The sequence below is a fragment of the Heloderma suspectum genome, chromosome 15, assembly GCF_057233095.1.
Source record: "Heloderma suspectum isolate Gila_16-S chromosome 15, 16-S_ref, whole genome shotgun sequence".
NCBI lineage: Eukaryota > Metazoa > Chordata > Lepidosauria > Squamata > Helodermatidae > Heloderma > Heloderma suspectum.
Genome location: NC_139472.1, coordinates 17,413,637 through 17,439,710, shown reverse-complemented (window position 1 = coordinate 17,439,710; position 26,074 = coordinate 17,413,637). Strand labels below are relative to the sequence as shown.

Genomic DNA, 26,074 nt, shown 5'->3' with positions numbered 1-26,074 from the left:
TCCTGATAGGATCGCACCCTAAGCATATTATCTGAGAACAATGAATTTTTAGAAATTGAACATTTTCAACAGAATCTTTTCCCATCCCATTGGCTGTCCGACAGGATGGAAAACTCACACCTAAGTGTGTTACGGGGAAACAGAATGGGAAGGGAAAGAGTTCAGCGCTTTATATCTTTTCCGCTTTATAAAGATTTGGCAGCGACCCAAAGAATTACTAGTTTGGCCCTTGGCAAAACAACTTCATTCCCTTCCTTAATATATTTTGCAGTCTCATAAAAAACTGAGGACTAGGCACATTCCCTTTTCTATTTAAAATGAAAAAAAATGCTGAGAGTCTAACATTAAAATGTATCCTACACAGAAGTGGTTCTGGAATCATCAGTGGGTCAATTAAGCCATTTTAAACTCTGGACTTAATAACCTTAGGGGCTGGGGTGCTGTTTAGATGGCTACATGTATCACTTCACTTACTTTAAAGCATCATAATCCAGACTTGCTGCTTTGGGGTGCCCTCCTCATTATCCAGTTGACTGCGGATTCTGGACCTCGGCTCCAAAACCCTGCACTAACCATACTACAAGGGACCCACACAAGGAATATTTTCCTTCCCTCCTCCAACGAGTCAAATTGCTGACAATTCTGTGTAACACACGTGATGTTTGTATTTTAAATGCAATCAAGAGTGCCGTTTGCTATTCTGATAACTTGATACATTTGAACAAATGTATTGTTTTCAAGTTACTCTGACCAGCAACGCATCCAACTGAATCTGATCTACTCAGTCATTCATCAAATTACTGCTTCCAGGGGAGCAAATCTGATCCTCTTAAAGCGATCCTTAGAGAAAACAGAAAACAAATTTTGCCCACCCACACAAAACAGAATCATCCTCCAAACATGTGAAATCAGATATTAGAAGAAAATTGTAAATAATTTTTGTAGCCCAAAGCAAGAAGGAGGGGGAGATGTCAACGTAATTTTTAGAGAATGTATACAGGAGGTTTTTACAGTCTCCTGGCCAAACAGCTATGTTGTCAGCCTCTGAGACTCATGCTATGTTCTCCATACAATTGATCAGGAGTGGACAACTTGTGCCTCTCCAGATGGACTACAACTCCCATGATCCCTCACCTATGCTGGTTAGGGCTGATGGGAGTTGCAGTCCAAAGCATCTGGAGAGGCATACGTTCTCCACTTCTGCTATTGATCTGCCATTGATCTTTCGCACCCAAAAATGCTCTTCCCAGAGAGATTTTTTTCATCAGTCCTGTTGACACCCTTTGCAGTTGCACATATGAGAATTTGGGTCGGCACAGAGAGATGCCTCTGCAAATATGACGCTGCTTTAAACAGAGTTGGGCTGTTGGTCAATCAAGCCCAGCACTGTTTATTCTAACTGGAAATGGGCAAGCTTTTTCCCACCCTCAGGGGCCCTTGAAAGGAATTGGCCAGAGACCGCCTCCAGGCAGCGGGAGGGCAAAAAGCCACTCCGCTTTCTCTAGATCAGAGTTGGGAACATGCAGACCCAGCAGCCAAGCCTGGGCTTCCCAGATGACCACATGCCCTTTCTCCTAACCACCAAGCATTTCCCAGCTGTTGTGCAGTTTTCCCCACTCTGAAAGGTTGAAATCATAGAATAGTGGGGTTGGAAGGGGCCTACAAGGCCATCGAGTCCAACCCCCTGCTCAATGCAGGAATCCTAGTCAGAGCATCCCTGACAGATGGTGGTCCAGCCTCGCCTTCATAGAATTACAGAATAGTAGGATTGGAAGGGGCCTACAAGGCCATCAAGTCCAACCCCCTGCTCTAGGCAGGAATCCAAGTCAGAGCATCCCTGACAGATGGCGGTCCAGCCTCGCCTTCATAGAATTACAGAATAGTAGGATTGGAAGGGGCCTACAAGGCCATCAAGTCCAACGCCCTGCTCTAGGCAGGAATCCAAGTCAGAGCATCCCTGACAGATGGCGGTCCAGCCTCGCCTTCGTAGAATTACAGAACAGTAGGATTGGAAGGGGCCTACAAGGCCATCAAGTCCAACCCCCTGCTCTAGGCAGGGATCCAAGTCAGAGCATCCCTGACAGATGGCTGCCCAGCCTCATCTTGAATGCCTCCAGTGCGGAAATGCCTCTCCTAAGGCTTCGTTACTAGCAATAAGGGCTTGAAGCTTAAGCATGCTGATATTTATTTATTTGTAGTTTTGGCCCTGGGCACCGCTGGAATGTGACCCTCTAGAGCTTCTTTTTAATGTAATTCCACCCTGGGACTGAAAGAGGTTCAACACCCCTGCTGTGCATCTTCAGCATCCAACAGTGTTGCTCTCTCTCAACACTGAAGAAAGAAAGAGACAAACTGTGTGGGGTAGTGGGTTGCTGATGATCTTGAGATGAACACCACTCCACGCTCCCTGGCTGTCTCACCTCTTTGAAAGCACAGATTCAACCGGGAAAGGAATTCTCTAGAAACGGGGCAGCCTGCTTTAGATGCCACAGGTTGTCCACTTCCAACAGGAGAATGAACCAGGGACTTGCTCTGTGTGGACTGTTTATTACCTACTTCATGTTTTTGTTGTTCAGCCGTTAAGTCACGTCCAACTCTTCATGACGCCATGGGCCATAGCACGCCAGGCCTTCCTGTCCTGCGCTCTCTCCCAGAGCATGCTCAAGTCCATATTCATTGCATCGGTGATGCTATCTAGCCATCTCATCCTCTGCCATCCCCTTCTCCTTTTGCCTTCAATCTTTCCCAGCATCAGGGTCTTTTCCAGGGAGTTTTCTCTTCGCATTAGGTGGCCAAAATATTTGAGCTTCAGTTTCAGTATCTGTCCTTCCAATGAGCAGTCAGGGTTGATTTCCTTTAGGATGGACTGATTTTACCTCCTTGCAGTCCAGGGGACTCGTAAGAGTCTTCTCCAGCACCACAGTTTGAAAGCATCGATTCTTCGGCGTCAGCCTTCCTTATAGTCCAGGTCTCACAGCCATACGTTACTAATGGGAAAACCATAGCTTTGATTATATGGACCTTTGTCAGCAAGGGGATGTCTCTGCTTCTTACTATGCTATCTATGTTTGCCATAGCTTTCCTCCCAAGGAGCAAGCATCTTTTAATTTCATGGCTACAGTCACCGTCTGCGGTGATCTTGGAGCCCCAGAAAATAAAATCTGTCACTGCTTCCATTTCTTCCCCTTCTACATGCCAGGAAGTGATGGGGCCAGATGCCACGATCTTAGTTTTTTGAATGTTGAGTTTCAAACCAGCTTTTGCACTCTCCACTTTCACCCTCAACAAGAGGCTCTTTAGTTCCTCTTTGCTTTCTGCCAATAGGGTTGTATCGTCTGCGTATCTGGGCTTGTTGATAATTCTCCTGGCAATCTTAATTCCGACCTGTGATTCATCCAACCCGGTGTTTCTCATGATGTACTCTGCATATAAGTTAAATAAGCAAGGCAACAATATACAGCCTTGTCGTACTCCTTTCCCAATTTTGAACCAACTGCCTTTTTAAAGCGCAATTGCCCTTTCACAGCAGCGTTCAAGACTGCATATGATGCAACCGCAATCTAAGCACAGAACAAGCTTCCAGTTACAACTGGGCAATGTCCCCTTGCCAATAGCTGTGTGAACGTCACTGGTTGCAAGTGAGTTTCTGGGCCCGATTCAAAGTGGTGGTGCTTACCTAGAAAGCCCTGAATGACTTAGGACCAGCCCAGACGGTGGGGAACCTTTGCCCATATGTTCCTGCCAGACTGCTAAGATCCTATTTAGAGGCTTTTCTCCAGGTGCCGCCATCGCCAACGGTGAAATTGGTGGCTCCCAGGGAAAGAGCTTTCTCTGAGGTGGCCCCTTATCTGTGGAATCCCCTTCCAAGCAAGATCCACCTAGCGTCTTCACCTCATACACGGAGATGCCAGGTTAACATTTTCCTCTGCCAGCAGGCATTTAATCTTTAATCTGTCGCTCTAATTGTTAACTTTACTGCTGGCTCCACTTTTAATTTCTTTAAAAATATATATTTTCAGTGTTGTTTTTGTTGGTTTGGTTGTTTTATTGCTGTGTGGGTGTTTTACATGGTAAACAACTCCAAAGGCATCTGCCAATTGGGTGGCATATGCAAGTAATACATACATAAATGCTGCCGTATACTGAGTCAGATCGCCGGTCCATCCAGTCCTGACTGGAAGTGGCTCAAGGTCTCGGGCAGATGTCTTCCCCAGCATGAGTCCCCAAGATCGTTTTCACTGGAGCTGCCAGCAATTGGACCTGAGACCAGATGCACGCAAAGCAGGCTGCCTAAACTGGCAACCCCCCCCCCCCGACATGAACCAACCCATACATTACATTCATCATCTAAGGCTGAGGGAAGCTCAGAAGGCGGCAACAAAGGAGAGGGCCTTATCAGTGGCGGCTCCTCAATTGTGGAATTATCTCCCCGATGAGGCCTGCCTGGCACCAACATTGTTATCTTTTCTGCGCCTGGTTAAGACCTTTCCCTATTCTCAGGCATCTGGCAGCATGTGATGAGTTTTAATCAAGTCCTGGATTTCTTTTATGGTTGATTGCTTGAAGTTGTTTTTAGATATATGTTGTCTCTGTGTGTACTGTCCGTGTGTGTTTTAGGTAAACGGTTTCTTAAACTGTGCATACTGTATTTTTAATGGTTTTTAATCTTTGTAAATCGCCCAGAGAGCTTTGGCTATGGGGTGGTATAGAAACTGAATGAATTATAATAAACAATAATTAATACCTGCGGATCAGCTTGGAAATGTAATGCTTTTTGTATGGCTTGGAGGGGAAAGTCACCCACTTCCTGAAATCCATATAATTCCATGAAGATGGAATTCCTCGAACAAGATTACTCTTTCCCTCCCTTCATCAGCCCAAAGAACATCACTTCACAGCACCTTTTTGGTGCAGTGCTGCATGCAAAATCAGTGGTCCTTAAATTAACATCCAGAGGGAGCAATCCTATGCGGATCGATGGTCACCTCTGACCCCGGGGGTGACCACCTATCCACTGCAGGGCGGGAGGAGTGGTGAGGAGCGGATCTCCTCCATGCTCCCACCGATTTTAGCTGTCTAGCCACGGGACCTCGGAGCGTGGGGAGAGGCGGCCAGACGACACATAGGAAGTGTCGTACCGGTACTCCTGACTTCCCCGCCCTGGCCTGCCCCCGGGAACACCCCATTATCCCTGCTCCACACTGCTCTTCTGAACGCAGAGTATGGGGCCGATCTGCGCTGCCTACAAGGTGGCACAGGAGAGGGTGGAGAATAGTTCTCAGGGAACCAACCAATCCTATGGCCATCTAGCCACTGACTAGCGGCCACAGGGGTGCACCCTTAATCTCAGGGGGGGGGGACGACATTCACAGCCCCACCTATATTTTTTGGCAGTGAAGATGCTGCCTCTCCATGAACCTGACAGTGCTTGCATTCCCCAGTGCCACTGACACATCTCTTCTCCGCACCCCCCGATGCCTGTCCACTCCTTTCTTTACCCACAAGGCATCAGAACGCCTTTGCTCCAATTTGGCTTCATGACAATGCCACACATAGCCAATGCGATTTGGCTCCACTATGTTTGAAGCCCAATCGGAGTAAAAGAGCGGCTTCCTCCCCTCACTGTTTTTACCCACAAAGTCACAAAAGGCAAAAAGGAAAGAAAGAAAAAGAAAGGCATCCAGCCTTAAAGTTAAAGTTACCACCAGGACCGGAGGGAACCGGGGCAAATTTCACAGGCGCCCATGAGGAATTTTAAAAAGCTCTCCCTCGCATGCCCAAACGTCACAGCCGGCAAAACGCGGTCGCAAAGCTGTGGGAGGACATTTTGGCTCAGCGCTAACTGAAACCGTGGCAACAATTTCATTAATGATCAGTATAATAATTAATGACCCATCTTATTTTGGGTATGAAATCAGTCTACTGGCATAAAAACATCTAGGCCAATATTTTTGCATAGGTTGAATTATTAGGCTGTTTATTATTGTCCGGTTTGCACGTCATGAGCACGGCTTGCTCGCTCCCACTTGGTTCCCTCCTCCCCTCGTTCACTCTTCTTGCATACTGACAAATCCTCCCCATGTAAGGAGAGCCTCAGGCGGTGTGAGAACAGGGACCTTCCACACACAAAGCTGGAAACATGGCGCTCTACTGCTGGGCCATGTTTCCTCCCCACTGAACAACAATCCACTTTGGGAATTGCTGCCCTACACATTGTGACTGGCCCCGCAAGGGGGGAGGGTACAAAACCCATAGATCAATCTATCCCCAACCTTGGAGGGAACCAGGTTGCGGAAGGCTGCCATAGATAAATTTATCCCCACACATATACAATCAGACAAGAAACAGGACCTGCCACCATTTTAGAAAGAGTAATTGGTTTTGTATATATACACACACCGGTCATTCTGCAATATTCCCACAGCCCCAGGTGCTGGCGCGCCCACCTGTTTACAGTGCTGAGGTCTAATATTTGCCGGGCAAATCCTGGCGGTGTGCTAAACGCATTTGATGTTGGATTAGATTGTTTAAATGGCTAGAACTCCCCTCACACCGGAAATGGCTAAATATTACAAATTTGATGGAACGAATCCCCTAAACTAATCTCTAAATCAATTTGCACCAACATGGTTTTAGCGATGCCAGCACAGCTGACGGGAAGGAGGGGGCTGGAACAGCCCAGACAACAGCAAAGGGGGTTCACGGAAGCGACTGACATGCACTCCGTTTATGCGTGCACACTCGCGTGCACAGCTGGGCACGTGCAATGGACCAAGCTGAGATTAAGAGACACTTCAGGGGGTTTTGGGCTTCCAAAGCCAAGTCATACCCAACAATGATGCCATATCCCAGTGAGGAAATAGAAGTACATCACATCTTGCAGACGGTGGCACAAGTTTTGCTCATCAGTTCCTTCTCCCCCTCAGATGCACCGGGAACCCTAAATCATTGGGAGCAGGAAAGAACTCTCTACCTTGCCCAGGGTGCATAAGATTCTGGAAGTCCAAAGATTGCATAGATACATGTTCCATCCTTGAGGCCCTGATCAGAGATGTGGGGCAGAAAACATTCCACTGCTGAATTTCTCCCATGAGATCCCACACACGCACGCATGCACTCACACGCACACATACAACAATAAGCCCGAATTGCTGAGAATATTGCACGAACAGTGTGCGCAAGCATGCTGCCTGAAAGCCCCCAGTTAGGTCCTCCTGTCAATGGGAGCAGCTAAAGTAACCAGAAACTAATGGGGAAGCAAAACTTTCTCGTTACGTCCAAACCCAGACCTTGGCTTATGGGTTTGCATGTTATATTTGCACGTTACGTTACGTCCAAACCCAGACCCTACCACACCAGGAACAAGGAATCCACTCCAAACCCTGGCTTCAGACCCTGGTTTGTTAGAGGAGTGACAAACCGGGAATCTAGGTTCAGATTGTTTTTTATTATTGTTGTCATTATTATTATTATTTAATAAATGTATATGCTGCTGACCATACTTTAAGATATCTCTCAGCAGTTAATCTCTCTAATATTCAGATGTTCAGACACAACAGGAATGCAGATATAATGGCCTGGGTGGGGGTGGGGAAACAGAAACTGGGGGTCAGGGCTAGAAAAATTCATGAAATAGCATTTTTTTCCTACAGATTTTTGGAAAGTTTAGAGAAAACCGCTTTTTTCTTCTATTTTTCCAGTTTGTTTCCAGGGTACTGCTCCCAGCCTCAATCTGTTGTTTCTTTATTTGGTTCCAGTTAGTTTAGGTGCTGCTGAACAATCAACCAGAATTTCCAATGCAAATGCAGCCACTGATTCGTAAAATGGACTAGTAACAGAATGAATGGATATAATATTGGACCAACTGGGCAGTTCTGAAGTTGTAACCAACTCTGAGTTGTCTCTCCCCCAAGGACCCCAGAATATCTGGTTTCCATAGCTTGCTCGCTTCCACTTTGTTCCCAACAACCTCGGGGTTAAAAATAAAATAAATGGGTTCTTGTAATGTGCAGATTGGACCAATGATATCATGCATAACTCTTTGGGTAGGTATGTTAACTCTTCAATGTCTTTCATTTTTTCCTCCTCTTTGCGGTTAAACAACATAAAGGGAGTATATGCTATTCAGCTGTTAAACCTTAAACACATTTACAAGCAGTCTGATAAAAATAATGCCAAAATAAAGCTTTGAAATTGCATCAAACTGCTGGATGCGCCCGATCTCATCTGATTTAGGAAGCTAAGCAGGGTCAGCCCTGGTTAGTACTTGGATGGGAGACCGCCTGGGAATCGGGCTTCCTGCACTGAGCAGGGGGTTGGACTCGATGGTCTTGTAGGCCCCTTCCCACCCTATGATTCTATGATATTCACTATACTGAAAAATTTGACTGGGTGGGAGATCAAATTCAACTACTTTAAGCTATTGGAAACAAACTTTCACATACTTTCACTGCATGTGAAATCAATATGGCATCCTTGATTTTCCTTTTACTAAAAACAACTGAAACATGCTAAATAGAGCTTTGGCTGTTGGGCGGCATGGAAATGTAATAAATAAATCATATCGCAATGTTTTACTTTATTTATTCTTTACATTTGCATCCCACCCAATAAGGACATCAGGAAAACAGTCAAGAAAACCCACATCGCTGGTCCTGTCATTTCAGGAGTGGGGGAATCGTCCCCTACAAACTAACAGGAGCAACTCTAAGTCTTTGCAGGCCCTACAGCAAGATACCCTCCATGGGTGCCCTCCCTGACTCTCCCTTCTCACTCCCACTGCCACCAGCTGTTCTTCCTCCTCTTTCACATCATTGCTACCAATTGCTTGCCTGACAGGCAGAGAGACAGTGAGCAAGTTGGTGGTGACATGTCACAGAATCATGGAAGAGTAGGGTTGGAAGGATCCTATAAGATCATCGAGCCCAATCCCCTGCTCACTGCAGAAATCCAGGTCAAAGCATCCCTGACAGGTGGCTGTCCAGCTTCCTAGAATCCTAGAATAGTGGGGTTGGAAGGGGCCTACAAGACCATCACATCCACCCCCCTGCTCACTGCAGGAATCCAGGTCAAAGCATCTCTGACAGGTGGCTGTCCAGCTTCCTAGAATCCTAGAATAGTAGGGTTGGAAGGGGCCTACAAGACCATCCCTGCTCACTGCAGGAATCCAGGTCAAAGCATCCCTGACAGGTGGCTGTCCAGCTTCCTAGAATCCTAGAATAGTGGGGTTGGAAGGGGCCTACAAGACCATCCCTGCTCACTGCAGGAATCCAGGTCAAAGCATCCCTGACAGGTGGCTGTCCAGCTTCCTAGAATCCTAGAATAGTGGGGTTGGAAGGGGCCTACAAGACCATCCCTGCTCACTGCAGGAATCCAGGTCAAAGCATCCCTGACAGGTGGCTGTCCAGCTTCCTAGAATTCTAGAATAGTGGGGTTGGAAGGGGCCTACAAGACCATCAAGTCCACCCCCCTGCTCACTGCAGGAATCCAGGTCAAAGCATCCCTGACAGGTGGCTGTCCAGCTTCATCCTGAATGCATCCTGCTCCTCCTTCTTACCACTGGGCCAGAGTGAGAGGCAGGTGATCAAGCAGGCTGCAATGGTGAAGAGGAGAAGCAACTCCTGGGGGATCTTGTCAGTGGGTCTCTGCTGGGGTGTGGCTTTCCCTAGATAAACACCAGGATAGTTCAAGATACATGACTGGAGTGGAAACTCTGCCTTGCTCCCAGTGCCCACATACCAGCAAAAATAGAATAAATGGAATTAGTATAAGTTTTCTGCCTTTTAATAGTTTCCCAAGATCTGCCACCTGAATCAAGCTGCTCCACACTATCTAATGGTAGGGCCAGTCCAGGATAACGTGGAATCGCCTACATGATCAAGCTGAGACTTAATCCGGATAAGACAGAGGTACTGTGGACAGAGAAATTTACCTTGTCTTCATGGGTTGCACTCCCCCCACAGGAGCAAGTTTGGGGGTGTTCTTGGCCACGGGGCTAATTGGAGAAGCTCAGGTGATAGTGAAGCCAGGATTACTTTCTACCAGCTTAGGCTGATATGAAAGCTGCAACTCTGTCTGAAGAGGGCTGGCCTTGCCCGGTTATTTATGCTCTGCCAACATCCAAGCTAGACTGCTGTCATGCATTCCACATGGAGCTGCCTTTGAAGACTGTTCAGAAACTTCAGCTACCCAGATATTGGTGGGGCCTAGGGATGGCCGTGAATTTCTCCACGAATCTCGGGGAGGCCGAATGCCAACGCATTCGGCCCCCCGAAATTGTTGGTGAAATTCTCCGCCACCCCCCCGCCACCCCCTCCGGGATGGGACTTACCTCATGTGAATGTCCCTCTCAGCGGCGGGTCCCGGCGGCATTTCGGCGGGGGTGGGGGGGCGGCCGGTCTTCCGACCGGCTGCCGTCACCGCCATTACAAAATAAAGTTAAAAAAACCCACCCGTGATAGGCTACGTAACGATTAACGTAGCCTATCACGGCTGACTTTGGAAATCTAGCCGTGATAGGCTACGTTAATCGTTACATAGCCTATCACGGGTGTTTGTTTTTTTCCCCATTCACTTTTTTTTCGCGGCCGGGGAGACGGGGTGCTTCACCCCGGCCTGAATTTCGGCCGGGTGAGGCAGGGCGCCTCCCCCCGGCCTGAACTTCGGGGGGAGAACCAAAGCGCCTCCCCCCCCACCGCGAAGCAAGCTGAGGGACCAGGTAAGTGACTTTCGTACTTCACTTCACTGGGGCCGAGCGGTTGCCTCATTGCTATTGCCAGTGCATTTCTACACCCAATTTAAAGTGCTGGTTTAAGCCTTTAATGCCTTAAACAAATTGGGTCCAAAGTACTGGAAGGAACATCTGCCCAGACTCTAAGGTCATCACCAAAAGCCCGTCTCACTTGCCTGCCATGAAGCATGGTTAGCTTGGAAAGTACAAGGCAGAGGGCCTTTTTGGTAGTGGCCCTTCCCCTCTAGAATAAGCGTCTACTGATGGTTCTTTGCAAGTCTGCAGGTCAGCCATGAAGACCTACTTGTTTTTGCTGGGCTTCTTAAAATTTCTGGGCTGCTTTTATTTTTAGGTACTGTTCTAATGGAATATTCTTGTTTTGTATTGGTTATTTCTTATCTTGTATGCTGCCTTGGGAAGGTTCCATCCTCAAAGGTAGCCGAAAAATAATTTGGAATAAATAAAATATAATCGATTCAGAAAAAAGTAATCACTTTTTAAAAACTCTAAACCAAAACCACACTGCAGCCCACACATAGGATCTGGTTCTGCAATGCACCAGTCACATATGACACCAAAGCCTGATTCAGGGGTTGCTCACCCCAAACAGCAACATGCATACAGTGGGGGCACATGTTTAGCCCTGCCCCTCAAGGTCACATGGTTCCTCGAGGCCGCTCACATGACAATGGTGAATTTCTGCAGCAGGGCCCCTTTTGAATCTTGGAAGGCTCACTACACAACCGAGAGTCCTGAAAAATCAGGTTCCTAGACCACATGGAGAACCTCTCCAGGTCAAAAGTTATCCGCCAACATGTGATGGGCTGGGAGGAGTCACATGATCTAAACATGGAGCTAGATGCATGGTGCCACTGTATCGTTGTTGCAACTTGCGGTGAATAATGCCTGAAGAGGACTAGAAAGTAAAATTGTTCCCACCTAAATATCCAGAAAGAGTACTGACATTCTGATAAACCAACTGTGGCTACAGGAGATATATGGCTTAGCAAATACACTTTTTTTGCTATAATCTTCAGGGTGCTTCCTTTGGCCGCTACACACGTGTTACAAAGGAACCTGGTTTCCCAGCTTGGTTTTTCTGGGGGACAGCATCCCAAACAAGTAATCTTTCATTTCCATGTGAACCCTGGGGGGGGGGATAAAAAGAGGAAACAAAAAACCGCCAGAACCCTCCCTACAGACACAGAGGATGCAAAGACATGAGTTCATCATGGTCTTGTAGGCCCCTTCCAACCCTACTATTCTATGATTCTATGATTCACTGATGTTCCTATTTGCTAATACATTTCAGAAATAAAGCAGGATAAAGATGCAGCGTTGAAAAGACTGTGTGCTGTTTCAGCATATCCAACCCCTACGTGACTGGGTAGTAAGTAAGTAATATATTTATTGCTCAATCCAAAATCATTGCAGAAGATACAAAATCAAAATTTAAAATGTCAAAATGTACACATAAAGTGAAAATAACTAAACTATAAAATACGTATCATGACTTTACTGAAGTTACAATAGGGTGGATATGCAACAATGAGGAGGGCCTTTTCTGCTGTGGCACCCTGGCTGTGGAATGAGCTCCCTAGTGAGGTTTGCCTGTCATCTACATTGTATTCCTTCCAGCGCCAGGTGAAGACCTTTTTATTTTCCCGGGCATTTCAGCTTTCTTGACTTTTAGCTTTGCCGTTTCAAATCTGTATTTTAAATCTCTGCATTGCTGCTAAGTTTTATTCGGGTTGTATTCTGGTTGTATTGTTATATTGTGGTTTTAATGCTTTTATATTTTATATTGCTTTACTGTGTGCTTTTGGGGTTTAATTTTTGTGAACCGCCTAGAGAGCTTTGGTTATTGGGCAGTATAGAAATGGAATGAATGAATGAATGAATGAATGAATAAATAAAATAAAGGAACCTTTAATATGTCAATCACCTTACAGTCATATCTCTGAATTGTTATAACAGTTCACACCAATGGCATCCAAAAACTCTGCTCTAAGTCTAGGGGCTTTCAGCTCAAATACCATGACCCTCTGTATCGCATACGGATTGGTTGATTGTAATAAATAAATCCATTTCTCCTTTACACCCCTGTATTTCGCTTTCTTTAGTAGAGGCTCTAAATAACCTTTTCTTATGTCTCTATATAATTGACACCCAAGTACATAATGAGCCACACAACCTATCTTCTACAGGCATACCATGAAATCGTGCCACCCCGCCCGCTATTTTCATCCTAGCATCCATTTGTTCATATCTTGGACATGTCAAAGCTTCCCGATCTTCCATTTTCATAGGACCTGACAAATATTTCTCAGATCGGTGCAGTTGTTTGATACTAGCTAACCATTTCGCTGTTTCCGATGCTGTAAGAGCAGTTACTATATAACAGGGGTGTTGAACCTCTTCCGGCTGGAGGGCCCATTTCAGTTTCAGAGAAGCTCTCGGGGGCCACATTCCAGTGGTGGGAGGGGCTGGAAAATGAGGGAAAGGGGGTGGGGCCAGGATTGGGACCCCAAGTGGGCTGGATTTGGCCCATGGGGCTGAGCTCCTGCACCGCTGCAAATGAACCAGTAACCAGTAAATGCAACGTCGGGATCTCTCAAGGCACTGAAACCAGAGCAAAGGTAGCATGTGATTGCTCAGACGTCTCTCACATTCTGATCTACCAAGCCAAACACACACACCATGTTGGCCCGCCAAGGACTCCCTAAATCTCCTGATGTTGCAGGCTGCCAGGGAATGCGGAAGGCGTGCATAATTTATTTATTTACAATATTTATAATACCGCTCCACATCAAAGATTTTGGAGCAATGAACAACAAGATTAACAAATAAAATCCCATAATTAAAACAATTAAAACATTTTAAAAGGACAAATTCTGAACTTAATAAACCGCGGCTGGTCACTCAGGGAAGGCCTCTCGAAATAATGTCTTCAGGAGGCGCCGAAAGCAACACAACGTCGGCGCCTGCCTGGCCTCCAAAGGCAGAGAGTTCCACCGGACGGGGGCCACCACGCTGAAGTCTCTTTTCCTGGTGGATTCCAACCGGGCCATAGGTCCATGTGGAACCACCAGGAGGAAGCCATCCGATGACCTCAGTGACCAGGCAGGTTAGTAAGGGAGAAGGTATCCTGGCCCCAAGTTGTTTAGGGCTTTGTAATCAAGCACCTTGGAGGCCACACTAAATGGCTGGTGACCTGTATTGCATTCCGCTTGGTGGGTCACTAGTTGGGCAGGCCCTGCACGTAGCGCTGCTTCACACAAGCACATCCATCCCTTGGTGACCTGGGTATCAAGTGGCACCTCACCAGACAAATCCCCAGCATTTCCTGTTGAAGGATCAGGGGGGAGGGTATATGGGAAAGACCTCTCTCCCCCCACAGGCTGCTACCAGGCAGAGCAGACCATTCTGAGCTAAGTGGACAAACACTCTGAGCTGGTCTCAGGACAGCTGCTTCTTTCAGGCGACCTGGATGCTCTGAGCCTCTCCGGAGCTATTTTCGGCCCCAGGTGAACATAGCAAATTCAAGATAAAACACAGAAGAACGCCAAGATTTTAAATTAAAGTATATATTCCAGCGGATGTAGGCCTGGCCTCTGACCCTTCTGCGCATTATCCCAAATGGATCGTGCACAGGCTGCCAACCACAACTGCCCTCCTATGCGCACTCACGTGGGAGCCAGGCTCACCGACTTTGGTTGGGCGTACTTCTGAGTCAGCCTGCACCGGATCACACTGCAAGCTGAAAGCCGATCAGCTGATGCTATAGAGGAGGGAAACCTGTGGCCCGCCAAATGTCGTCGGACGACAACTCCCAGCATTCCTGGCCATGCTAGCTGGGGATGATGGAACCTGGAGTCTGACAACAGCTGGAGGGGCATAGCTTCTCCCCACCTCAGCCTTCTCCAACATGGTGCTCTCAAGATGTTTTGGACTTCAGCTCCCATGAGGCCCAGCCAGCATGGCCAGTGGTCAGGAATGCTGGGAGTTGCAGTCCAAAAGATCTGGACAGTACCAGGTTGTGGAGGCCGAGGTACAGCCATCCACACACACCATAATGCTAGCCGTTTTAACATTGGGAACACATATTCTACCACCTCAGCCATCTGGAAAGCAGATTAGATGCTCTGGCTATCGGGCAGTACGGAAACACAACAAGTAAATGTTTTGCATAACTGACCTGGTTCAAGAGTCACAACCAGCCACAGCTTCCATCACTATTACACAGACAGGGGCGGGGTGTGTGTGTCCCTTTGGTCTTCCAAAATAACTGAAAGCTCCTGCCATCCTGAAGGGACTGGAAGGAACCATTCAGCCCTCATTTGATAACCCCCGATATAAAAATTAGGATCATCACTCACTCACTGCACAGACCCAGGCTCTTGCTGTGCAGGATGCAAGAAATGGTGCTTAAAAGTCTCCTTAAGTTTATTTCATTGCTGCAAGGGAACATACAGAACGTTGAGCTCCTGTTTTTAAGCCTGCAAGCGCTGCTGCTCCGATCCAATTTTCCAGCCATTTCCTCATTACAGCGCATACATAACATGCCTTCTTCGCACAGCACCTCTTCCTGCACACATTTTTACACCATCACATATTAATAAATTGTTTTCGCGGCGAAGACGAGATCGCTTCTCCCCCCCGCCCCCGCCCTTCAATAAAAACCCGGACGACGGATAAAATCGGAACAACGACAAACGCTTTGCAAAGCAGAGTCAAACAATCTTTACCCCAAAAATAAAGGTGCACATTTGGAATTCGGTGTAAAGCAAAACCGTAATTGGCAGGTTCTACAATGCCTAGATTGCAACGTGGAGGAGGTAGCGGGAGAAAGACTTCTTAAAATACAATCATTCTACCATTTCGATACCAGGTCATTTTCAAACTCATCACCCCCTACCAGCATTTTTGAGGGGGGGGGGAGAGAGAGAAAGAGCAAAGGAAAACTGTGCTATTAACAAGAGCCTCACACATGAAATATTGTCATGACATCACCACTCCAACACTGTCTTCCGCACAACCCCCCCCCCCCCCCGACCCTTTCTGGGTCTTCCATCCCAGCATTTCAAGCTGGCTTCTGAAAGCATCTCAAATGTCCTTTGCCTTAAGGGATCACCGAGGTGCAAAGCAAAGCATTTTTAGGGTTCATTTGCCCAGACGTTCCCCGCTCAGGAGAATGTGCCACGGAACCACCACCAACGTTGACACACCTCTTCCAGCGCTGACATCACCAGGCGTAAGTGCACTAGGAAAAACTGCTCTGCCTGGACAACAGCCAGGAACCATCCGAGAGGTGGCAATCTTGAAGGTACCATCCATCTCTCCTACTAAACACAACGGAAACCATCCCGGCGGCGTCAGAAGGAACAATATGGCAACGTTTCAAGGTGTCCTATAGGGTCTCCATCCCAAAAATACGTTTATATATCATACATACCCATCTCTCTACAAGTCAGTTCTTCCAGAAGACTCAAAGAAAAACCGGACACACTTTTGAGAAACAACCTTGCACCACAATTTGCCCTGCAAAGCAACGAATCTTTATTCTCTCACAACAGCTTGTTTGGCTTCCAAAAGCTTGGAAGAAATCCAAGGGCGGGGGGGGGGGGGTGGACGAGAATGCAAACTTAGGGATAACAAAGCATTACAGAAGATGCAAAGTAAGAACAATTAATCACAGTTCCCTCTGGACGCCACAGTGGAGGTGACAATCCCATAGAGCGATTAAACGAAGTTCGGAAAACGAAACCCCCCCCAAAAAACCTTTTAACCAGCCTTTACCATTGGAAAAGAGGGGAGTTTTGCAAATCAAGAATGGGCAGATTCTTCGAGGAAATTATGATCAGGAACTGGAGATGGGGAGGGAGTAAGGGCTGCACACCGGGCAAGCAAAAGTTTGCACACTATGGGCTCGATCCAGACTCGGTCATACTAGAGAAGAGCCATCGAACTCAGTCGGACTGACGCTTCATCGGTTCAAAGGGAAGTCCTGTGAGTTGATTTCAATGGGTCTACTCTAGGCATGATTACGTCTGGATCTAACCCACGGGCTGCAACCCTCTGCAGACTTCTTGGGGGAATAACACCCCCCCCAGCTTACTGTGCCGTGCAGCTTACTTCCGAGAAAGCATGCTTGGGATCCCACTGGGGGAGGGGGGAGAGGAGGGGGAAACAACCCTCAGCATCCCTTACCTCCGCTAAATGCAAGCGGGACTTACTTCAGAGTAGGCAAAGCCCAACCCTCTGGTGGCGGAAAGCGGGGAGGAAAGCCCCCCTGAACCCAGAGAGTTGCGGGCGGGGGGGGGGGCTGGAATCCCATGCGCGCTTACCGGGGAGCAAACCCCCCGCGCCCGCAGTGGGGCTTACTTCCGAGTCAGCCCACATACAGCTGGCTCGACCGTCCTCCAAGGAAGGGGTGGGGGAGTGTGCCGGTGTGTGTGTGCGTGTGTGGGGTGGGGTGGGGGGTTACAACCTCCCCCATCTCTAGCCAAGCACACGCTGGGCTCAAAAAACAGAGGGGGGGCGGATCTCCTCCGCTTCCCCCCCTCCCAGGGAAGGGCTGAGCCCCCAGGTCCCTCAGCCCCCCCCGGGCGCCCCCCCGGGCCCAACCCCGCCCCGGCAGAAGCCCCGATCCCGCCCTTACCTTGGAGGCTGGGCTGGCCGCTGTCCATGGCGCCGCCGGCGGCCATCTCCGCGGCGCTGGGGCCGCCGCCGCTGCTGCCGCCGCTCCCGCCGCCGCCGCCGCCCGCCGCCCCGGCGCCGGAGCAGGCGCTGAGCTCGGCCAGTCTGCGGCTGGCGGCTGTCAGCTCGGCTCGCAAGGCGCTCGCCTCCTGCCCGGCCGCCTGGAGGGCTCCGTCGATGCGCTGGGCCAGCTGCTGGCCGCCCGGCTCCATCACGCTCGCGACGCCGGCCTGCGGGGGGCACAAGGCGGGGGGCTCAGCCGCGGGGTCGGCATCGCGCGCGGGCGGGCCCGGGGCGCGCGTGCCTCGCGCGGGGCCCCGGCGGCGTCGACCTGCGGGCGCCTCCCTGCAGCGCGGCGCGGCCAGCGGCAGCCGCTCGCCGAAGCAGCGCCGCCCGGGGAAACGCGGGCCGGGCGCTTTAAGAGGAGCCTACCATCTGCCGGCCGGGCGGGGGCGCGGGGGAGGACAGCGGCGGGCGGGGCGGGCAGCCGGCCCGGCCCGGCCCGGCCCGGCCCGGCGGGCCTCCCTCCCGCTCGCCCCCCCTCCCCCCCGCCTCCCCTCCCTCCCCCCCCCGTCCGCGATGCAACAGTCGGAGGAGGCTGTGCGCCTCCCGCGGACGCTCCGAGTCGGGCAGAGAGGCGCGGGCGCCCGGCGCCGTTTCCGCCAGGGGGGGATCGAAATGCGACGGGAAACTGGCGCGCTGGCGCGGGGAGGCTCGCAGCAGCAGCCGGTCATCGTCGGTATTGTCCGCTGGTGGCGTCCGCTGGCGGTCCTACGTCGGGCGGCCCCGTGGGAGAGGACGGAGGGGGCTTCGAGGCGCAGTCCTTTGTGTGCTGTGATCATTAGGGCTGATGATCATAGTAATGTCTCATTATTAATAACCGTGGGTAGCGTCCAGTGCTAGTCCTACGTAGGGCAGACCCGTGGGAAAGGAGGGGGCTTCGAGGCACAATCTTTTGTGTTTTGTGATTATTAGGATTAATAATAATACTAATATCTCATCATTATTAATAACTGTGGGTAGCGTCCAATGTTAGTCCTACGTAGGGTAGACCCATGGAAAACGATGGGACTTCGAGGGGTAGTCTTTTGTGTGTTATGATTATTAGGATTAATAATAATACTAATATCTCATCATTATTAATAACTGTGGGTAGCGTCCAATGTTAGTCCTACGTAGGGCAGACCCGTGGGAAAGGAGGGGACTTCGAGGCACAATCTTTTGTGTTTTGTGATTATTAGGATTAATAATAATACTAATATCTCATCATTATTAATAACTGTGGGTAGCGTCCAATGTTAGTCCTACGTAGGGTAGACCCATGGAAAACGATGGGACTTCGAGGTGTAGTCTTTTGTGTGTTATGATTATTAGGATTAATAATAATACTAATATCTCATCATTATTGTTAACTGTGGATAGTGTCCAATGTTAGTCCTACGTAGGGTAGACCCATGGAAAAGGATGGGACTTCGAGGCGTAGTCTTTTGTGTGTTATGATTATTAGGATTAATAATAATACTAATATCTCATCATTATTGTTAACTGTGGATAGTGTCCAATGTTAGTGCTACGTAGGGTAGACCCATGGAAAAGGATGGGACTTCGAGGTGTAGTCTTTTGTGTGTTATGATTATTAGGATTAATAATAATATTAATATCAATGTATCATCATTATTATTAACTGTGGGTAGTAGCCAATGCGAGTCCTACCCATTGAAGCAGATCCATTGAAAAGAATGGGACTTCAGTGTGCAATCCTATGCATGATTAGGCAGAAGAAAGTCCCACAACTCCCATCATCACCATTATCATCATCATCTCATTATTACTAACTTTGGGTTGTGTCCAATGTTAGTCCTACACAAAGCAGACACATTGAAATGAATGGGACTTTGGAGTGCAATCCTATGCATGTTTAGACAGAAAAAAAGCTGTACAACTCCCATCATCTCATCATTATTATTAACTTTGGGTTGTATCCAATGTTAGTTCTACATAGAGCAGTCCCATTGAAATGAATGGGAGTTCAGGGCACAATCCTATGCATGTTTAGACAGAGAAAAGCCCTACAACTCCCAGCAGTATTATTATTATTATTATCATTGCATCATTATTATTCACTTTGGGTAGTATCCAATGTAAGTGTTACATAGAACTGAAATGAACAGGAGTTCAGGGCAAAATCCTATGCATGTTTAGACAGGAAAAAAAAGAGTCCTACAATTCCCTAGCCAGCCTTACTGGCTGGGGAATGCTGGGAGCTGTAGGACTTTTTCCTATCTAAACATGCATAGGATTTTGCCCTGGGTTAGTTGTGGCTAACTCAAGTCTCAGTCATTTCAGTGGGTCTCCTCTATGTAGGACTAACGTTGGCTATTACCCTTTATTTATATCTGTGTCGATGGTGCTCTATCCATAAAGTTATTAACCATGACAATACCAATAAATAATCATGTTTTATGTATTTATTTGATTTGTGCCCTACCTTTCTCCCAAGAAAATGGCACTCAAGGTTTTTAGTGTTGCTGCCGATAACTTTATTTACAGAATGGTATCGACATAAATATAACTCACATTCATGGGTGGGATCCAGACTTAGCTGGCGTTCCTATACACACTGCCGTGGTAATAAATAAAGCCCCCTTGAACCAAGTAGCACTTAACTTCTGAGTATACATTTTCAGGAATGCGCTGTTAGCCATCCTTTGAGTTAGACACATTGAAATCAATGGGAGTTAAGTCATAGCTCACTTAAGTCCCACTGATTTCAATGGGTCTGCTTTAAGGGTGGCTAAGTCTGGATCCAACCCATTGATCACCACCGTCGTGTTTCCATAGTATGTCTTCAACCCCCCCCCAACATCATCTTTTTCCTGTGTGTGTTTTTAATCAGCGGAGAGCCCTGGATGCATGCAGCATATTGTCGGTGGTAACAAACTGCCTTCAGCAACACAGGCAAAACAGCCAGGCACGTATCTTGCATTACTGTTTGAATTCTGGCCTTACTTTATTCCTCAAGGCAGAAGTGTGAATTACTGCCCATAGAAATCAGTAGAGAAATCCAAGATTTTACCATATCTGTGATTGGAGAGAAAGTGCTTTCCAGCCCCCCCCCCCACACACACACATACACACCCCTTCAAAAGGTAGTAGAATCAGGAATCCCCACTCTTCCTAATCCTGTTTTTATTTTGTGTGATTTTTACAAAAGCTTCTGGACATTAAAGCGCAATCCATCTGCATGGACTTAACTGGATCACAAGGCTTCTGCCTACAACTGAGCCCTGGATATGTCCGGACTACATTGCAGGGCTGTTGTGAACTAGTCTCTCTTGTCCTGGCACTCCAAGACTGCAATAAGCTTAGGGATGTACGAAAATCACTTACCTGTTCGCAGATTATGCTGACGGTGGGGGGGGAGGCGTTCCCTCCCTCCCCCCGGAATCCTTGACAGGGGGGGAGGCGCTCCGTCCCTCCCCCCGGAATCCTGGACGAGGGGGGAGGCGCTCCGTTCCTCCCCCCCGGAATCCTCCTTGGCTGGCTGTGCTCTGCGGCGGCTCTGTGGAGCAGCCAGCCAGGCCCAGCCAGGCCAGAGCCGTCTGCAGCCGGATTTCCGGCCGCCGAGGGCCCTGTGAAAAAACACACACAAAAAAACGCATACGCAAATGGCAGCGGCTACGGCCGCTGCCATTTGCATTCCTTATTTTTGACATCTTAATCTACGTAAATATTTACGTAGACTAAGACGGTGAAAGTAAGGGGAACGCAAATAGCGTAGTGGACACTATTTGTGTTCCCCTTATTTTCGCTGTCTTAGTCTACGTAATTATTTACGTAGACTAAGACGGCCCAAAATAAGGAACGCAAACAGCGGCGGCCTTAGCCTTTTTTTTTTTTTTTACCCAGACGTTTTAGGCTACGTAAAAACTTACAAAGCCTATCACATCGGTGTAAAAAAACACAAAACCTGCAAATGGTGGCGGCAGCAGCCGGTCAGAAGACCAGCCGCTGCTGCCGCCCGGAAGATCTACCCCAGGTAAGTCTCGTCCCGGGGGGATCCGCGGGGTGGGGGGGGGCAGGCCGTTCCGCCACAGGTTTCAGTAGGCCGAATGCACTGGCATTCGGCCACCCCGAGATCCGTGGCAGAATTCTCTGCCATCCCTAAATAGGCGTATCGTTTCTCAGCCCAAGCCTATTTATTTATTTATTTATTTATTTATTTCTATACCGCCCAGTAGCCAAAGCAATGTGGAGAGAACAGCTCTGGACAACACTGCAGGGTTGTTGTACGTTCTCTCAGCCTCAGCTCAATCCCTGATCTGCGATGTGGAGATGATACTACTGGATGATATTGCGGGATAGATGTAAACCACTCCCTCAGCATCAGCTTGACCCGCAACCTGCGATATTCCGAGTGAACTACACAGCAGGGCTCTCATAAACCCCTCTCTCTCGGCTACACGCCGCTCCAACCTGGGGAATATGGGGAATTGGAATGGACAAGGCATATACAAGTTGAACAACTCCAAAACATGCACACCCAATAAGAACTGAGTTAGAAAAAGCATGAACGTTTCATAACATTTGACACTCTTTACCTGCATATCTGCACCTATTTGCAGATACTCTGTGCCCAATTCCCCTGGCCTTGCTGCCCCATAGGCCTGGAACTGCCTCCCAGGACCCCTCCATTATTTTGTTAAAGCGTGTCTGCCAAACTCTCCTTTTCCAGGAAGCCTCTGGGTCATCCCCCTAGTCTCTCGGCCTTATTGCAGCCTTCCTGAACCTGGTGCTCTCCAGATCTTTTGGACTACAACTCCTAGCAGACCCATCAGGGATGATGGGAGTTGAAGGGCAAAACATCCGGAGTGCACCGAGTTGGGGAAGGCTGCTTTATTGTAAGTAAGCTGAAGTATGTGTAACTGGAGTAATTGCATATTTGTCCCCTGCTTATCCATGCACCATTTCCTCCCTTTCTCTGTTGTTTCCCTGTGTCTGATTAGACTGTAAGCCCCTTTGTCCAGGGACCCATACCTGTACTTTGTAAAGTAGATGGTGTCATGTAAATCATCTTCATCCTGCCAACTGAGGATAACATTTTAGGCACCTGATAAAGTGAGTCCTCCAGCTCACAAAAGCATATGCCCTAATCAGTGTGCCAGTTTTAAGATGCTACAACATTCTTTGTCAGAAATAGTGGGGCATGCATGACCAAACATTTAAAGTGGGCCCAGTGTGGCAGGTTAGGGTTAAGGGTAGATCTCAAAGTTAAAATGATTGGAGACCTTTCTTTCTTTCTTTCTTTCTTTCTTTCTTTCTTTCTTTCTTTCTTTCTTTCTTTCTTTCTTTCTGAAAAGGCTGAATGAATTCTGAAGCCATTTCCATGGTGGCAATTAAAGACATAAAATGCTCCTTCCATGGACTCAGATAATGCTTCCAGGTATCCACACAGCAGCTCAGAGAGCTACCTGTCTATGCAGCTAGCTCTGCTCGCTAGGCAGCCCTGCTGGCCTGGAATGTACTAAAAATAACAGCAACCAATTAGGTGTCTCTCACTTATCGAGTTCTGCTTCTGGGGACTTTTCCTCTCTGGGCAGCATAGCAGCTGATACTGTAGTTACCTTTTCGCTGCAGATGGAATGTCTGCTTGACTGCCTCCCAAAATCTGGAGGGCAGTCACGTCAAAGAGGATGAGAACAAAGCATAGGATTTATTTAAGAAATATATCCTCATCTTCAACCATTAGGGTTCCCAGGGCGGCAAATGAAAAAGGAAGATGCAACAATAAAGTCCAAACGTATACAATAGGAACATAGGGACCCAGGACATTTTCCACAGGGTGGCTTGTTAACCATGCAGGGTGGCTTGTTAACCATTTCAGTCGGGCTTCAGGCTTGGGCATGGGACAGAAACGGCCTTGGTCGCCTTGGTGGATGATATGAGGAGGACTCTGGATAGGGGCGAATGCTCCTTCCTTGTTCTCCTTGACCTCTCAGCGGCTTTAGATACCGTTGACCAGGGTATCCTCCTGGACCGCCTGAAGGGGTTGGGCATTGGAGACACCGTATTGCAGTGGTTCTGGTCCTTCCTCTCTGACAGGTACCAGAGGGTAGCACTGGGGGAGGAGGTTTCAGACCCGTGGCCACTCACTTGTGGGGTGCCACAGGGCTCCATCCTCTCCCCGATGCTATTTAACATCTATGTGAAGCCGCTGGGGGCTATCATCAGGAGGTTTGGGGTGCGGTGTCATCAATATGCGGATGACACGCAGCTCTACCTCTCGTTCAAATCTTCACCAAGGTTGGCCGTAGAATCCCTGTCCAAATGTCTGGAGTGGCTGGATGGGGAGGAATAAGCTGAAGCTGAACCCTGACAAGACCGAGGCACTTTTGGTGGGAGACAAGAGGGGGCTGGGGGATGCTGACCTGGTGTTGAATGGGGTATGGCTACCCTTGAAAGACCAGGTCCGCAGCCTGGGGGTCATTTTGGACTCCCAGCTGTCCATGGAGGCTCAGGTGTCAGCTGTGAGCCGGACAGCGCTGAATCAACTCCATCTGATACGGCAGCTGCGCCCCTTCCTTCCCGACCATCTGCTCCCATCGGTAGTACATGCCCTGGTCTCCTCTCGTTTAGACTACTGTAATGCGCTCTACGTGGGGTTACCCTTGAAGACGGTTCGGAAGCTGCAGCTGGTACAGAACGCGGTGGCTCGCCTGATTAAAGGCAGCTGCCGGCAAGATCACATCACTCCAGTGCAGAAGGAGTTGCACTGGTTACCAGTTGTTTTCCGGGCCAAATTCAAGGTGTTGCTTTTGACCTTTAAAACCCTATATGGTTCCGGCCCAGCCTGTCTTAAGGAGTGCCTCCAGCAACACCAGACAGGCCGCTTAACAAGATCAGCCTCGGATGGCCTTGTCTCTGTCCCATCAGGCAGGACAGCTAGACTGGTGGGGACGAGGGAGAGGGCCTTTTCTGTGGTGGCCCCCACTCTGTGGAACTCCCTCCCTAGGGAACTCCGCCATGCCCCCTCTTTAATGAGCTTCCGCTGTGCATTAAAAACGTGGTTGTTCAGGCAGGCATTTGGGGTGGGATAGGGTATTTTAGAAAATGTTTTTACTGTCAAATTTTATTGTTTTAAACTGTTTTATTGTATGTTGTACATTGCCCAGAGTGGCTGGGTGACCAGCCAGTTGGGCGATTAATAAATTAAATAAATAAATAAATAAATAATAACCACCCTGAACAACCCAGCAACAAACCATGGGTTCTCAAGGTGGCTTGTTTGAGAAAAATAAGCCACATTACAAGGTTAACAAGCCACACTGGGGAAAATGTCCTGGGTTCAAATCACATGCTACCCCTTGGTTCAACAAACAACCCACGGTTCCTCAACAACCCACACTCAACCACTGAGTGTGGGTTAGTGTGTTCTGTGAACTCAGTCAATAAAAACAAGAGAAAACCTCAGCTATATAACCATAATGTCCTCTTCATCATAGGGGATTGGAATGCTAAAGTAGGAAGTCAAGAAAACACCGGGATAACAGGCAACCATGGCCTTGGTGTACAAAATGAAGCAGGACAAAGGCTAATAGAGTTTTGCCAAGAGAACACGCTGATCATAGCAAACACTCTTTTCCAACAGCACAAGAGGCGACTCTACACATGGACATCACCAGATGGTCAATATCGAAATCAGATTGATTATGTACTTTGCAGCCAAAGATAGAGAAGCTCCATACAGTCAGTCAAAACAAGACCTGGAGCTGACTGTGGCTCAGATCATGAGCTTCTTATTGCAATATTTCAGCTTAAATTGAAGAACGTAGGGAAAACCACGAAACCATTCAGGTATGACCTAAATCATATCCCTGATGAATATACAGTGGAGGTGAGGAATAGATTTCAGGGATTAGACCTGATAGACAGAGTGCCTGAGGAACTATGGACAGAGGTCTGTAACATTGTTCAGGAGGCAGCAACGAAATCCATCCCAAAGAAAAAGAAATGCAAGAAAGCAAGGTGACTGTCTGATGAGGCTTTACAAGTAGCTGAGGAAAGAAGGGAAGCGAAAAGCAAGGGAGAAAGGGGAAGATATATCCAACTGAATGCAGATTTCCAGAGAATAGCAAGGAGAGACAAGAAGGCCTTCTTAAATGAACAATGCAAAGAAATCGAAGAAAACAATAGAATGGGAAAGACTAGAGATCTTTTCAAGAAAATCGGAGATCTCAAGGGAACGTTTTGTGCCAAGACGAGCATGATAAAGGACAAAGAAGGCAGGGACCTAACAGAAGCAGATGAGATTAAGAAGAGGTGGCAAGAATACACAGAAGAACTATACAGGAACAATCTTAATGTCCCTGATAGCCATGATAGTGCGGTCACTGAGCTTGAGCCGGACATCCTAGAGAGTGAAGTCAAGTGGGCCTTAGGAAGCATTACTAACAAAAAGCTAGCGGAGATGACAGTATTCCAGCTGATCTATTTAAAATCCTAAAAGACGATGCTGTTAAAGTACTGCACTCAATATGCCAACAAATTTGGAACACTCAACAGTGGCCACAAGACTGGAAAAGGTCAGTTTACATTCCAGTTCCAAAGAAGGGCAACGCCAAAGAGTGTTCAAACTACCGCACAATT

The 26,074-nt window shown here is 48.2% G+C and overlaps 1 protein-coding gene across 1 annotated transcript in view; it reads right to left on the bottom strand.

Annotated features, from left to right (window-relative positions):
- KAZN (kazrin, periplakin interacting protein) overlaps nt 1–17,799 on the bottom strand; it is a 372,012-nt gene extending 354,213 nt beyond the window's left edge. Inside the window, exon 1 of the mRNA XM_084822278.1 lies at nt 17,391–17,799. Coding sequence (XP_084678404.1) covers nt 17,391–17,640 — 250 coding nt within the window. The 5' untranslated portion in view covers nt 17,641–17,799. The remainder of the gene's footprint in view (nt 1–17,390) is intronic.
- Between the last annotated feature and the right edge of the window lie 8,275 nt (nt 17,800–26,074).